Raw genomic sequence first — 16,914 nt, 5'->3', positions numbered from 1 at the left:
TAATAAAGTAATAACACTGCCTCTGGTACTTGAGGGCTTACTGAGTGCTGGGCTCTGAGTAAGGTTCTCATCATGCATTGTTGTATTTTATCCTCACAGCAAATCTAAGGAAAGTACTAATATTTTTCTCTGCCTTATAAATGAGAGAATGAGGATTAGGACATAAATACCTTGCTCAAGGTCGCACATGTAGTTGGTAACAGAATCAGGAATCCAGCCAGGCTTACACTAGAGCTTCAGGTTTTAAACCCTACCCTGCCTTGCCGTCTCTAGCCTTAATTGGGAAGAGGCCCATAGCTTTGGCTTCTTCCCTCTTGGTCTTCCAGGGAAGCATGAATTTGGTCTCATGTTCCTTTTTCTGCATTCTGAGCACTATGCTAACACTGCATTAATAGGGGGGAAAAAAAAAACCAAAACTACCCTCTTTAACTGTATTAACTTTTAAAATTCTTAATTAGCATTTTAAATTATAAAACTAATGCACATTTACATTTAAAATATTAAAACCATGAGAATGAGTATAAGGTAAACTGCATTTTTTCCCTTCCCTGCAACTCCCGAGTCACATTCCCTGGACCAAACCACTCTCAACGGAATCTATATTATTCTTCCAGAAATTTCATATGTGCATAAATTCTTACAGTAAGATGATGGGTCATCTGTTTATGTAACTTGCTTGTTTATTTAACAATAAAAAAAAAGCTTGGAGGCTTTACATAACAATACATAAAAGTTACCTCATTTTTTTTCTTTTTCTTTTTTTTCTTTTTTCTCATTCTTTTAAAAATATACATACTATCCCATTGAATGGCTATACCATAATGTATTTCACTAGGCCCCTATCGATGAATATTTAGTTTTTTTTCCCCCATTTTTGAAATATTACCAAAAGGCTGCAGTGAGCAGTTTTGTACATACATCTTATGCATATGTATTATAGTATGCATAAGTATACTTATGCATATAGTATGCATATATATATAGTATATATATAAATACTATAGTATTTATATAGAAAAAATTCAAAAAAGCAGAGTTGCTGAGTTGAGATGTATATGCATTTGAAATTTTGGCAGGTATTGCCAGTTAACCCTGCATGAGTTGGCATGCCCGCAATAGTGTATGATAGTACCTGTTAGTGTTTATCTTTGTTGTTGTTTAGTCACTAAGTCGTGTCGTATTCTTTGTGACTCATGGAAGCACAACAGGCTTTCCTGTCCTTCACCATCTCCTGGAGTTTGCTCAAACTTGCCCATTGAGTTGGTGATGCCATCCAACCATCTCATCCTCTGTTGCCTCCTTCTCCTCCTGCCCTCGATCTTTCCCAGCATCAGGCTCTTTTTCCAGTGGGTTGGCTTTCTGCATCAGGTGGTCAAAGTATTGGAGCTTCAGCATCAGGCCTTCCAATTAATATTCAGGGTTGATTTCCTTTAGGATTGACTGGTTTGATCTTGCTATCCAAGGAACTCTCACCTAGTGTTTCAAAATTTTGAGATCTCCTTCAACCATACTTACTGAGCACCTTCTGGGTGCTTGCACTAGGCTCAGGGATTTGAAATGCAGTCAGTGAAGCTGGAGGAAGATTTGTTGGTGAATTACTGTTCCTTTGGGACTAAGAGCTTTTACCCTTTTAGAAACGGAAACTGCAAGCTGGTGAGGTATTTAGTTTCACTTTAGCTTAATGGAAACCTGTTAGGGAGTTTTAAAATAAGGACCAAGACAACTGAAATGGTGAACAAAATCTCCTGGGGCCCCAGGAAGGAGGATGCAGGGTCTGTGGGTTTGCACGCTTCAAAGAGCCGCTCTTTCCAGAAAAGAACACATTTCATCAAGGAACTCTTGGGTGGACATGTGAGCTGCTGAAGACTTGTAGTCATCCCCAGAGTAAGTGCTTCCTAGTAAGCAAAGGGACAGACAGATCCTGCATGGCTAGGGCAGAGCAGGGTGTGTAAGTGGGAATAATACTACTACCAGCAGTCCTTTATTGGGCCTGGCCTTAACTGGCCAGGCACTGCAATTTGCACTTTATGTACATTGACTCATTGAATCCTCATAACTATGGGCTATGATTGCCTTCAGAGGGCATTGGTATGATGCCCATTTAAGAGATAAGGATACTGAGGAGACAAGTAACTTGCCTAGCGGATGGCAGAGAAGGGACTCAAACCAGGTATGGTTGACTTCAAAGCCCATATTTGGGCCCCATGGATACATCTGAGCACATACTTGCTTTTAAAATAATATCTTCATAATAGGGATCAGTTTAAGAAGTTTTGATCTCCTGACTTACCCCTAAAATATATTCAGGGACAGCTGGATTGCTTACACTGTGCAGTATGTCGTGTATCAAAACAAGTCTGCATGCGTGCTCGCTTGCTTCAGTCATGTCCAATTCTTTGTGACCCTATGCTCCTCTGTCCGTAGGATTCTCCAGGTAAGAATCCTGGAGTGGGTTGCCATGCCCTCCTCCAGGGGATCGTCCTGACCCAGAGCTAGAGCACCTCTTATGTCTCCTGCATTGGCAGGGGGGATCTTTACCACTCGCACCACCTGGGAAGCCCCAAAACAAGTCTAAGTGCAGATAAATGCCCGGTGTGAGCTAAGTGGCTTCAGCTGTGTCTGACTTTTTGCAACCCCATGGACTGTAGCCTGCCAGGCTCCTCTGTCCATGGGATTCTCCAGGCAAGAATACTGGAGTGGGTTTCCATGCCCCCTCCTCCAGGAGATCTTCGCTACCCAGGAGAAGAACCTGTTTCTCTTATATCTCCTGCATTGGCAGGCAAGTTACCACTAGCGCCACCTGGGAAGCCCCAAATGCCCAGTAGGTGGCAATAATAATCATCTGTTACATTGAACTTTCTTTTTCAAAGCACCCTTCCATGGCTGTGGCAGGAAAAGAGTTGGAGATGTGGTGGATGCCATGTTAGGGATTTGGGGATTCCACTCGTGAGTGACGGAGAGCCCTTAGAGGCTTTAAAGTAGGAGAGTGATCAAGTTTATGTTTTAAGAAGATTACTTACAGTGATTAAGAGTTTGGGTTCATGTTCTGGTCAGCTCTGGGTCAGTTGCTTCATCTTGCTATGCCTCAGGGTCCTCATCTGTAAAACAGGAATAATGATGTTATAATCCTTCCCCACAGGATGTTTATGGAGATTAAACGAGATCATGTACATAAATTGCTTAGTAAATGACTGGCTCAGGGTCAGTGCTCAATAGCTGAAAATGGTGATAGATATAATTATGAGAGTGGAGAGAAAGTGGAGTTAGGGTAATCAAATGTGGTTTGGCAAGAGGGAGTAAGGACTTGAATTAAAGGGGGATATGAATGGAGAGGATAGTTATAAAAGATATTAAAGTGATAGAATTGTTAGACTTAGAAATATGATGCTAGTAAAAGGATGAGGGAAAGACAGGTGACTGACGGCTCCCAGTTTCCAACCTGGGTGCTTGAATGGTCGTACACTTGAGTGAGATCGGAAATACTAGAGGAGATGGAAGTTTGGAGTGGAAAAAAAAGATGATGGTTGGGGTGTAAAAAGAACACAATGAGGTTGATTTTTTTAAGATACTGAGTTTGAGTACTCTGTCACAAATTTGAAAATCTAAGCTTTGTCATTTGAGCTTCAAGACAAAGAAGAAGATGAACCTGCGGGTGGGCATAAGAGCACCCAGGAGAATGTGTAGATACAGAAGACGAGGGGGTCAAGCACCCATTCCTGGAGGGATCAAGGATATTGAGAAAGAACTATTGGGGGTGGAGAAGTTTCTAGCAGGAGCAAGGGAGCCCTCAGCAATGCCAGGTCCTGTAAGAGAACTGAGAAGTAGCCTCTAGGCGGTGGGGTCATTACCAGTTCCTGCCTTCAGGATGCTCACACTAAAATCTCTTAACAGTGAAAATAGAAAAGTGCTTTACTATGAAGGAGTTCAGGCTGGGAAATCTGTTATCCCATTGATCATCAATTACCCTGATTGCCCTGGTGGCCTGGTGGTGGGGGCGGGGGCACCACTCCTTCACGGGCTCCTCCCTTGACTTCACAGAATGACTGAAATGCCGCGTCCAAGAGTAGAGGGTCTTCTTTGGTCAGTGTTTTAGAATGGGGCATCTCCCTTGCTGGGATCGCCTAGCTGCCTCTGATGTGCGCTGCACTCTCATGTTTCTTTTCATAATTCTGTCCCCTTTTGCAGAACAAAACCTGGAGACAACAGAGTATTTGAAGTTATATTTAGTCCTTCATCTCTCCACAGCCAATGCTAATGGTGGTGATGTGAGACGGGGCAGATCCTTGCTCAGAGTGCAGACAGAAAGAATAGAGGGAGGTAGGAGAAAGGTCAGGATTAGATGATGGAACTAGCAGAGGCTAGCTGGGTAGGGTTTTGTTAGGCCAAGATAGTGGGAGCCGAGATAGGGCTTCCCAGGTGGTGCTAGTGGTAAAGAGCCTGCCTGTCAATGCTGGACATGTAACGGACGCAGGTTTGATCCCTGGGTCAGGAAGAATGGCAACCCATTCCAGTATTCTTGCTTGGAAAATCCCGTGGACAAAGGAGCCTGGCAGGCTACAGTCCACGGGGTCACAGAGTGGGTCACGATTTAGCACGCATGCACACACAGAGTAGGAACAGGGAGGGAGAAGGAGAAGACGGCATTCTTGGCAGGAGGGATGGTAAAAGCAAAGGTGCAGGAGTGGGAAAGCAGAGGCCAAGCTCAGGAAATGTGAATACCTTGCTGGTTTGCATCTCAAGAGTGGCGGGAGAGCAGGCTGGACCGGAGATGCGGGGTTGCATGATAGAGTTCCGAGGGCCAGATGAGGGACTTTGGGCTGTCTTTTTCTGCGGTTTGACAGCTTCTGGGAGGAACCCTCAGAAACCTTTCAGGAATACAGGCTTGTCTGCCTCAGGCTTCTCCTTCTGGAAGACCAACAGCCCAAGGTGGTGGCCTGACATTCAATCTCCTTTGTCATGGTTGGGAAGTCAGGGCTGCAGCTGATTTCATTGGCCTGTTTTGCATTTATTATAGTGTGGCTTTTACAGAGTGTTAATTGAAATATTTCCAACTGCCAAAAACAATTACACTCAAATTGCCTTGTCAGTTCTTTTATTGCCAGATAAATGTTTTACAGACATATTTACGGGGGGCAATGGTAACTGGATCTCGTTTCCTATTTAGGGCTGGCAGCCTGGGGTGGGGTTGGCCCTCCAGTGCTCTGTCGTGGGCCAGAAAACTGTTGGACATTGTGGCGCTTCCATCTCATTACCTTAGGGATTAGAGGCTCTTCAAAGGAAAGCCGCTTTCTGGCTCATGTGGCTTAGCCTCAGAGGAAGGTTCCCATCCCAGGAAACCTAGGCGGCCTGGCAGAAACCTGAATCCTGCTGCTGCCCTCCCAGCAACAATCCCTGCCTAAGCCAGGACATGCCCTTCTGACTCTCTGGAATCCCCTCCCCATCCACCATCAAAGCCTCTCCACAGCCCCTGCCATGGAAGAATTGCGAGAGTCCTTCCGGTCTAACCCCCTCACTTTGCATTTGGGAAACTAGGACCCAGAGACCTCCTCTAAGATCACTCAGGTGGTCAGCGAGAGCTGGGAGCCAGGGTCTCTGCCTGGAGTGCCAGGCTGTCACCAACATGTGCCCTTTGGTTCCTTGACTACCTTGCCCCCTCCTTCAAGGCCTAGACCTGCTTCTTCCAAGCTTACCGCTCCCCTGACACACACATCTCCAGTCTCCTCCGATTTCCTTCTTGCTCCATGACCTGAAACAACTATTTGTTCAGTGTCTATACTGCAGGGTCTTGTTTTATTTCTTTGGTGGAGCATTTTATAGTTTCTGTTATTGTTCTGCTCTTGCCATTTCACATGCTGTTTTCCTCTTCTGGACAGCCTTTCTGAAAAGCATTTTCTCCACTTGGATAACCCATACTTGTCTTTTGGTATTGAGCTGAGAAATAGCTACCTCAGTGAGCCAGCCACCAGGCTGGCTAGGTGTCTCCATGCGTGAACACCCTGGGCACGTGTCTCTACTGCTGGCACAGAGCAGACTTTCAAGAGAACATGCTGAGTGAATGAGTGACTAAATAATGAGCACTGATCACATGCTTGTGTCCTCCATGGACACTGAGCAAACAGGGGTAGGGACCTCATCTCTCTTCATCTTTGTCTCACTGCCTAGGTTAGTCTTTGACACATGAGTAGATGCTCAACAAATGTTTATCTAGTTGAATCCAGCATGCTACTCTTGGGACTTCCCTGGTGGGCCAGTGGTTAAGAATCTGCCTGCCAATGCGGAGGACACGAATTCGATTCCTGTTCTGGGAAGATCCCACATGCCACACAGCAACTAAACCTGTGTGCCCCGATTACTGAGCCTGTGTGCCACAACTACTGAAGCCTGTGTGCGCCAAATCACATGCTCTACAACTAGAAAAAGCCCACATGCAGCAACGAGGACCCAGCACAGTCAAAAATAAATAAGTAAATAGATAATTTTTTAAAAAAGCATGCTACTCTTGGGAACATAAAATTTTAGCATGCTAGAACTGGAAGGTCATCATATCCAATCTTGTGTATCTTACAGTAGATGAGAAAACAGGCTTCAAGAGGAGAAACGTTTTCCCGGGGTCATGATTACTAAGGGGTTTGATGGCATTCATTCATATATTCAATAAGTGTTTTGAATACCTGCTATATTCTGAGACAGCAGAGTACCCAAACCTTCATCATAAACAACTGTTTATAAATATAATCTGCCCTCAGAATCCCCTTAATGCCTGGCACAGAGATGAGCACTTAGTATATGATTTTTTAAAATGTTTGTTGAGCTAATTGCAGATAAGAAATGCCAGGCAGTAAGTTACCCGGTTGCTCTTCAGAGATCAGTCTCACTGATGCTGGAATCAGGTTGCCTCAGATATCGGGCCTCCTTGGCTGGGCACCTGTTGCCGATGAGAAGACTGTGAGATTTGAGGAAGCTCAGTGTCGCTTGTCTTTGAGGTCCTTGGGCAGAAGCCCCCCTGTAATTCTCTTTCTGATATTCCTGTGGAGAGTCACTTATGACTTATCTTCTGTTTCTGTTCTTTTTTCAGAGCATCAACATTGGCAGAGGAACGAGGAAGAGAGTAAGTGCTGAGACCACGCAGTTTCTCAGCAAAAAACTAACAGCATTTCTTCTGTTGAAATATTAGTTATATCTTTTTAAAGAAAAGCAAAAAGGATGTTAAAATCACCCTTAAACCAATCACTCTGGGAAACCTCTTAGTTAACATGTAATGCTATATCTTCCCAGATATTTCAATGCACATATAAAAATTACATGTATTTATTTTTAAATGGAGTCAAACTGAATGTTCTTTTACTATCTGCTTTTTACATACTAGAGTACTTTCCATTGTCAATAAATATACTTTCATAGAATCATTTTAAATTAATGCACAATATTTTACCTTATGTTCATTAAGGCCATTCCATAATTTTGTTCAACCATGCCCCACTGTCGGACATTTAAATATATCCTCTTTTTCACTATTATGATCAACCCTCCAACAAACATTCATGCTTTTAAATCTTTAGGCCTATCCTTATTTTTTTTCTTAACATAAATTTCTATACATAGAAATTTGGGTCAAAGAGTACAAATAATGTGTTGGCCAAAAAGATAGTTCAAGTTTTTCCTTAACATCTTATGGTAAAGCCCAAACAAACATTTTGGCCAACTCAATACTTATTAGACTTTTGATAAATATTTCCAAATTGCTCTTTAGAAAGGTTGTACTAATTTACAAGTGCCCATTTTCCCACAACCTCGCCAACATTGAATATTGGTTTGGTCTGTTCGGTTTTCTTTGGTTTTAAATAGTTTTTTTGTTTCATTTTGTTTTGCTTGCTTGCTTGTTTTTTGTGTTCAAAATGCACTGGTTAGGATGGTTTCCCATCCTTCTGGATTTAGGGTGCTTTTAGTGCTGTCTCTGTCTGAAGGAGCATCCTTCTGTAAGCTTTGCAGTTCCTCCTGTAGGCTGGCTGAGGACAGTAGAGCAGCCAGCACATGAAGCTATTGTTTGTGCGTGTTCACTAAAGACAGCTGTGATTTTAAAGACTCCTGGGCATTTCACATCCATGAAGTAGGAATTGGAGCTCTGCACCAGGAGCTTCTTCTTGTGTCTCCTCTTCTGGACAGGGATGAAGGAGATCTTCTGTGTGTTCTCATGGGGAAGAGGTCACCGCCCTTCACTAGTTCAATAATGAAAAAATTGCATTGTTTTATTTTGCATGTCTTTGATTGCAAGTGAGGGTGAATATTTTTTAATATGTCCTGGGCCACTGTGGCAAGGTATTTAACTGTCTATCAGGGAAGGGGAAAACTTCTACTTATTGATTTTTTTTTGCTTCAAGGCTTTGATAGGACTATGAGGCTTCAAGTTAAAAAGTACTGGGAGTATTATTGTAAGAATAACCTTAAGGTGGCAAACTGGAAGGTAAAATGTGAATCAGAGTTGAAGTAGCTTAAAGAATGGCTGGGGGCCTTTTCACAGCTGGTCCTGGCTATTAGCTTCCAGGCTGCATGGGAAGCAGTAAGAATGAGCCGGTTCTGATCTCGCTCCTGGGGCCAAAGACCCACCACAGTATTCCAGCTAAACCCAGACTCCCAGGACTGAGGTGGCCATGATCCTCCAGGCAATGAGAACTCTTGTCTGAGCAGTTCCTTTGGACCCTCGCATGAGTGCTGTCTCGTATGCTTTGCATTCTATGTCTTGGGGCAGAGCTTGGCTTCTGGGAGGATGGTGAATGAAAGGGCTCCCTGCAGTTCTGCTTGCTTGTCTAAGCAGGTAAGGCTCTTGTTTCTCATGTGAGGTTTTTGTCCAGGATGAAGACTCAGGGACTGAAGTAGGGGAAGGGACAGATGAATGGGCACAGTCCAAAGCCACAGTTAAACCCCCTGACCAACTGGACTTGACTGATGCGGTAAGTGAGCAGCATCTTACTCCCACCCCTTCCACCACCTCCAGCCTTGGAGATGGACTCTGCACAGAACCTAGGTTGCCAGATGTCTGCTTACATCCCAGGGTATCTTCAGAGGGGGTGGGGGCCTCTACATTTGACCCTCTGGGTGTTTCTCTCCCTCAGGAGCTGAAGGAGGAGTTCACCCGGATTCTGACGGCCAACAACCCACACGCACCCCAGAACATTGTCAGGTACAGCTTCAAAGTAAGTCATCCTCTCTGGGGTAGAGGCCTCTGGGTGCTCCTTGGCTTGGTGACTTGCTATGTTGCAAAAGCCCCTCGGCTCTTTTTAAAAAACTTTAATTTATTTCTTTCTGTGCTGGGTCTTTGTTGCTGCACGCAGGCTTTCTCTAGATGCAGCGAGGGAGAACTACTCTTTAGCTGTGGTGTGAGGGCTCCTCATTGCAGTGGCTTCTCTTGTTGCAGAGCACAGAATCTCGGGCAAAGGCTTCAGTAATTATGGCATATGGGCTCAGTAGCTGTGACTCACTGGCTTAGTTGCTCCACAGCATGTGGGATCTTCCTGGACAAGGGATCAAACCCATGTCCCCTGCACTGGCAGGCACATTCTTAACCACTGGACCACCAGGGGAGTCCTGCCTCTCAGTTCTTGCAGAAATCACCTTTAAAGTGAGTTTTCTGGCTGAAACCCTGAGATTTTACATGGCGTTTTCTAGAGATTTTTGAAATTTCTTTACGAATCTTCCTTCAGTCTCACTAATTACATTGTTTTAAGTGCCCCGCAGAGCCACTATTTTCAAGAACCCTGAAGTGAATAATTTGGTAGGAAAAGTGCTTTTCCAATGTATGTAATGTGTTAGTCACTAACACCAATCACTGGGTCTCCAGGGGCCAGTGTACCAATGTCAGGTCCTATATTAGAACTTTTACATAGGATATCTCATTAATCCTCAGGTTTCTTTGCAACGGAACAATTTTTACCTTCATTTTATGGAAACCAAGGGTAAATAGATGAGACAAATTACAAAAGTCACATAGCCAGGATTCAAAGCAAAATTTGAACTAGTTTGATTGACTCTAAAGCAACATTACACTGCTTCTTTAAAAAAATGGTATGTATACATACATACACACGTACAGATACAGAGTTTTGAATATATAAAAGAAATCTAGAAACCCATGGTAGTAGTTTCAAAAGATTTTTTGTTGTTGTTATTGTTGTTTGCTTCAAAAGATTTGAAAGAGCAATGAATATACAATGGAAATTAAACCTCCTTCTCCTGTCCTTTTCCTTTGGGATAGCACACTATGAACAGTTTCTTTCTCTTTTTTTAAAAACAGTTTTATTGAGATATAATTTTTACATACTATAGAATAACCCATTTAAAAGTGTACAATACAATGACTTTTTGTATATTTATAGATTATGCAACTTTCACCACAAGCAATTCTAGAATGTTTTCATTTCCCCCCAAACCAACCCCATACCTCTTAGCTGTCACTCCCTAGTTTTCCATTTCTTCCAACCTTAGGCAACCACTAATCCCTTTTTCAGCTTTAGGGATTTGCCTCTTCTGGACATTTCATACAAGAGAAATCAAATAATATGTCATCTTTTGTGACTAACTTCTTTCATTTAGCATACTGTTTTCAAGGTTCATCCATGCTGTAATATGTCCCGGTATTATTATTGCCAAATAATATTCAACCATATGACTATATCATATGTCATTTACCCAAATGAATGTCCACCAATTGATGGACATTTGGACTGTTTCTGCTTCTTGACTATTATGAACAATGCTGCTATGAATGTTCGTGTACCAGTTTTTGTGAATTTTTTTGTGAACACACTGCTGTTTACTCAAGATTGAGTAGGCACCCCCTCCACAAAGAGGTTGGGACAAATTCAGGTGTATTTCTTGAGAGGTCCCACTCGTGAATTGTGCTCATGGTGTCCCTCAGGCAGCCCGTTAAGGGGCAGGGGGTGGGTGGCAGAGAGAAGCTGCCTCACGTCCCTGAGCTTATGTTGGAGTGCAGCGCGCTGTATGAGCTCCTGTTCTTTTGACCTCCGAAAGAGGATCTCTTTGGGACTCAGTGGGAGGCATGCTACAGGCAGAGGATTGGTGTCAATGCACCTCTCTTGCCCTCTTGGAAGCCCCGTTATTAGAAAAGATTCCCGTGAGTCAGCTGCCAGCTGGGTAGCCGTGGGTTCCCAAGCAGGCCCACCTCCTCCAACCTTCTAACAGCCTCCCAGGCCTGCCTGGCATCCCTCCCACAGAGCTGGCCTCCGAGTCCTTCCCTGAGATCTAAGAGCTTTAGGTCTCCAAAGCTATTACTTTCCCTTGGAGTGCTGGTCTGGGGAGGCAGAGTGTTCAGATCTAAGCAGGCCCCTCCTCCTTGCACAGAAGCAATGGAATCTGAATTCCATCCCTAAATTGAAGAGGAAGGTCCTAGTCACTACTGGCGACAGGATGAAGGTGACATCTCAAAGGACAACTGTATGGATAATTTATTCCCATGGACATCTCCATTGTCAAAATAATAGCTAGTATTTTTATTGAGCACTTATTATGTGTCAGATACTCTGTTTCGAGGGCCTGATCGATTGCTTTCATTATTTTCAATACTTAACTATCCTGCAAACTACTCATTCTCATTTTGCAGATGAAGAAATTAAGGCTTAGAGTGGCTAAGCCTAAGATCACACAGATAATAGGGAGCAGAATCAAGATTTGGATCCAGTCCTGCCCACACCCATAGACCATGCTTCTAAGCACTGCACTGTCCCATTTCCCCATCCATCTATGTTACTGAGAGAGGAAGAGCCTTATGGTGACTTTTAAAGGTAGCGTGTCCCATTCTGTGTGCAGAAATAGTGATTCTTTCTGTTCTCCAGGGACAGTTGGGCCTGGTACCAGCCCACAGGTTGGTTTCCTCTGTGGTGAATTTACCCCAGTGTGCCATACAAAGGTAATACTTTTCTGTATGACTTGAAAAGGGTTGGGGACTTCCCCTGAGGTCCAGTGGTTAAGAATCTGCCTGCCAATGCAGGAGACACAAGTTCAATTCCGGGAGGATCGCACATACCTCAGAGCAACTAAGCCCATGTGCCATAAGTACCGAGCCCATGCTCTAGAGCCCATGAGCCACAACTACTGAAGCCCATGACCCTGCAGCCCGTGCTCCACAGTAAGAGAAGACATCCGTGCACCACATGAGAAAGCCATGCACCACAACTAGGGAACAGCCCCTGCTCGCCACAACTAGAGAAAGCCCCCACGCAGGAATGAAGACCCAGCACAGCCAAAAATAAATAAAATAAAATAATATAAAAAAAGGAATGGACCCCTGATCTCAAACTTTAGGGTTAGGATGCTGATCACTAAGGAGGTAGCCTGGAGGAACCAGACTATAAGCTTTATAAAAGCAGGGGTCATATCTGCTTTTGCTAAGCTTTGTATCTCTAGAACCTAGAAAATACTTGGTACATTGTGTCTATTCAAAAATTATTTGTTGACGAAGGAATGAACAAGGTTGCCTGTGCTTTAATACTAGCCATGTTTCTCATTTGCCATGAGACTTGACAAGTGCCAAGCCCCAATCTTTTCTAGATTTTTGTGATCCTCTTAAGGGATGGGGGACTTGGTGTCTCTGAGGATCTATCTAGCCCTGGCATCCACTAAATAGAGTGGAGAAAAGGCCAGGTCAGGTGTGTCTGATGACTATGTGTGACCTCTCTGAGTTCTGGTAAGGCAGGCGAGATAGAATCTCTTGACATGGATGAAGGAGTCAGTGACAGGTCAATTCAGAGCTACTCAGAGTTGGATGAATGTATTTTAAAATATGTCTTTGACAGCACACATAAAATAAAGAAATTAGAACATTCTCAAACACCATATACAAAAATAAACTTAAAATGGATTAAAGACCTAAATGTAAGACTGGAAACTATAAAACTCCTAGAGGAAAGCATAGGCAGAACACTCTTTGACATAAACTGTGGCAACATATTTTGGATCTGTTTCTTAAAGCAAAGGAAATAAAAGCAAAAAGAAACAAATGGGACCTAATTAAACGGTTACCTAATTAAATGGTTACCTTTGCACAGCGAAGATAACTGTTGATAAAACAAAAAGACAACCTACTGAATGGGAGAAAATATTTGCAAATGATATGACTGATAAGGGGTTAACTTCCAAAATATACAAACAGTTCATATAACTCAACATAAAAAAAAACAACAAACAACCTGATGGGCAGAAGACCTGATTAGACATTTTCCAAAGAGGACATGGAGATGGCCATCATGCACATGAAAGGATACTCACCATCATTCATCATCAGGGCAATGCAAATCTAAACCACAATGAGGTATCACCTCACACCTGTCAGAAAGTCTATCATCAAAAGACCACAAATAACAAATGTTGGTGAGGATGCGTACACCGTTGATGGGAATGTAAATTGATGCAGACACTGTGGAAAACAACATAGAGGTTTCTGAAAAAAACTAAATATAGAACTCCTATGCAACCCAGCAGTTCCACTCTGGGTATATATCTGAGAAAAACAAAAACACTACTTCAAAGAGATGCATGTGCCCCAATGTTCATAGCAGCACTGTTTATAATTACCAAGATATGAAAGTAATCTATGTGCCCATCAATAGATGAATGGATAAAGATGTGGTGTGTATATATATATATATATACACCATGGAAAACTACTCATAAAAATAAAATTTTGCCATTAGCAGCAACATTGATGGACTTGGAGCACATTATGCTAAGTGAAATAAGTCAGAGAAAGACAAATACTATATGATATCACTTATATCTGGAATCTAAAAAACACAATGAACTAATGAATTAACAAAAAGAAGCAAACTCAGAGATACAGAGAACAAACTAGTAGTTTCTAGTGGGGAGAGGGAAGGTGGGGAGGGTAGTATAGGAGCAGGGGTGTAAGAGGTACAAACTATTAGGTATTAAATATAAAATAAGCTACAAGGATATACTGTACAACACAGGAATATAGCCAGTATTTTATAATAACTATTATTGGACAACAACAAAACTTGGAATATAACCTTTAAAATTGTGAATCATTATATTGTACACCTGTAACTTATATAATATTGTATTGGGTTGGCCAAAAGTTTGTTGGGATTTTTCTGCGAGCTGTTATGAAAAAAATCCAAACAAACGTTTTGGCCAACCCAATACAACAGCTATACTTCAATAAAATTTAAAAAGAAAAGCCAAAAAGAAAGTCTTAATGAGAACTTAAAAACAGCCACAACTTCATTTGTTTTCTCTTCTTGAAACTGGAATGCAGTGAAAACTTCAGGTCAACTGAGGATTTAGTAAGTTATAATTCTGTTAACAGATGGACCATCTCAGGCCTTTAGAGAGAAGGCAGACTGTATTTTGAGGCCAGCCCTTTGGAGATCTCTGGTCTGATGTGGCCCCTTTCTTCCCAGGAAGGCACATACAAGCTCATTGGCTTTGTGGACCAACTAGCAGTTCACTTCACCCAGGTCGGGAACCTGATCCCCAAAGACTCGGATGAAGGGCGGCGGCAGCACTACCGTGATGAGTTAGCAGCCGGTGAGCCCCTGGGTCAACCTGAGGCCACAGCCCAGAGCCCGGTCCCCTTTCTCTGGTCACTGTAGGGAGGAGGTGGCTAAGCCAGACCACTGCAGAGCCTCTCCTTTCATAAAGTCTCACAGTTGGCTCTCCTGGAGAGGTCTGGGAGAACCCTGGGGCAGGCAAGGTCTGCAAGATAGAAACCAAGAAGGCCTTGCTCTGCCAGGGGGTAGGGGAGTGTGTGGGACTTTGGGCTCAACAGCAGTATCCCACCAAGGTTCTCAGGAGTCTGCCAAGTTGGTGATTTCGGAAACAGAAATCCTGGAAGAAGAAGAAGAGCCCAAGGAAGCTGAAGCTGGGAGTCAAACAGATGTGCCTATAGTTGAGGTTCAGTATAACATTGCTGTCCATCCCACCCCTTCCCTGGAGGAAATGGCAACCCACTCCAGTATTCTTGCCTGGAAAATCCCGTGGACAGAGAAGCCTGGCGGGCTTTAGTCCATGGGGTCACAAAGAGTCAGACACGACTGAGCACGCATGTGCCCACCCCTTACGGCTCCAGCTTTGACTGGAGGCTTCAAGGACACTCGGGAGTGGGTACTGAAAGTGAGGAGTGAAGAGGCCACAGGTGCCAAGACCTCTGGCATCATCCTTCCCTAACACTCCCATCCTACCCCAGGACACGACTTCTCCCCACTCCCCATCCCACACCACCTTCTTCTCACAGCTGAGTCCTGGTCCTGTGGGCCTTTTCTCCACCCCACCCCCCCAGGCATCTCAGAAAGTGGCTGAAGAAGAATTGATGACTCCTAAGCAGCCCAAGGAGCGAAAGCTCACCAACAAGTTCAACTTCAATGAGAGGGCCTCACAGACCTTCAATAACCCTCTCCGGGTAAAGCAACCCCCGCCCAGCCCCTTTGCCTCGAAGGTCCACACTGTCCATAGTGGGGAAGAAGCAGGCCTGACCCCAGCCCCTGCAGCCCTCAGCCTGACAGGTGACAGGGCAGATGGAACCGTTTTGCTCTCCAAGGAGAGCTGGGAGCATGTGTGCATGTCCCTGTGAGTCATCCAGGCAGGAGTTCAGAGGGAATAACAAGGAAGCTGGATTCCTCTATCAATAGACTGAAACATGAATTGGGCCTCGAAGCTGAGGTCAGAGTTTGGGGAAGGTAGAGGAGATCGGAGTGTGCCAGGGAGACAAGACTAGGAGCCAGTTTGACTGAAGCTGATGGTCTCTTTGATAGACTGGCTGGTATTTCCCTGGCTCGTAAAGGAGGAACCTGAGTACGGGCTGAAAGCACCTGTCAGGTTTCAGGTGAGAGACACACACATGTAAGGCAGTGTTCTACCCAAGTCAGTCCGGGAGGAGGGCAGATATTTACAAAGGAAATAAAAGCAAAAAGAAACAAATGGGACCTAGTGAAACTTAAAAGTTTTTGCATAGCAAAGAAAACCATTGATGAAATGAAAAGACAGCCTACTGGATGGGAGAAAATATTTGCAGGGTGGGTTTTTGGCAGCTCCTAACCACTGTCCCTGTGCTGACAGTAATCTGGGTGAGACATGGTGGGGGGGGGGGTGCGGTGCACTCACCTGGTGAAGCCAGAGACCCCAGTATATGGGGGAAATCTTCTTGAGGTGAGGAAGGTTGGCCCAATGGCTTGCCAGAGGTTGACCTCTGGTCAAGCATCCGGAGGCTGGCCAAGGCCTGACTTCTTGTAGACCTGTCCAACCCCCACTTGGAGTTCTTCTTGACTGAAACTGTCACAGTCGGGCTTCAGTGGCCCTACTTTCTAGTTTAGGCTCCTTCTGAAGGAGGCTTGCATGAAAAATCTAGGCTTTCACTGCATCAGTTTGTCCTTCTCCCAGGCCACTCTTTACTTCCCCAGTGCTGTGTCCCACGCCTCCCTCAGCTCCAAGCAAAATGCTTCTCATGTGGCTATACCACTGTGGAAAGAGGAGCTTCTCATGTGGCTATGCCACTGCAGAAAGAGGAGTTAAGGGCTTCCTGTGGGTCACCCGTTGTCATTGTTCTCTAGGACCGAGAATGTCAGATGGAGCCTCCTCCTAGGACAAACTTTTCAGCCACAGCCAACCAGGTGAGACCCTGGGCCAGTCTAAAAGCCATCACTTCCCACCCCACCCCCATCCCGGATCCTTGTTTTGCTCCCTCAACAACAAGGGAGACTGGTGTGGTCATAGATTCCTCTGGAAGTCTGCCCTCCCCATCCACCCACTTCCCGGCTCCTTGTCCAGTATCTGAACTCCAGGCACATGAGACAGTAGGTCTCTACTCAGAGGGCTCAGAAACAGCCCAGGATAAGACTGTCCAAGGGGGACACAGGTATGGTTTCTAGAAGTTCCTCCAAGACTGGG

General features: G+C 44.3%; 1 protein-coding gene across 1 annotated transcript in view; it reads left to right on the top strand.

Moving 5' to 3' along the window:
- The window catches only part of DNAI1 (dynein axonemal intermediate chain 1), a 62,228-nt gene that overhangs the window by 10,141 nt on the left and 35,173 nt on the right, over positions 1-16,914 (top strand). The window contains exons 3-9 of the mRNA XM_061163956.1: positions 7,076-7,108; positions 8,850-8,948; positions 9,111-9,191; positions 14,433-14,559; positions 14,804-14,925; positions 15,311-15,430; positions 16,578-16,637. Of these exons, the coding sequence (XP_061019939.1) occupies positions 7,076-7,108; positions 8,850-8,948; positions 9,111-9,191; positions 14,433-14,559; positions 14,804-14,925; positions 15,311-15,430; positions 16,578-16,637 (642 nt within the window). The remainder of the gene's footprint in view (positions 1-7,075; positions 7,109-8,849; positions 8,949-9,110; positions 9,192-14,432; positions 14,560-14,803; positions 14,926-15,310; positions 15,431-16,577; positions 16,638-16,914) is intronic.

Source organism: Dama dama, chromosome 16 (assembly GCF_033118175.1).
Source record: "Dama dama isolate Ldn47 chromosome 16, ASM3311817v1, whole genome shotgun sequence".
Taxonomy (NCBI): Eukaryota; Metazoa; Chordata; class Mammalia; order Artiodactyla; family Cervidae; genus Dama; species Dama dama.
This window is presented reverse-complemented; position numbering and strand designations above follow the sequence as displayed.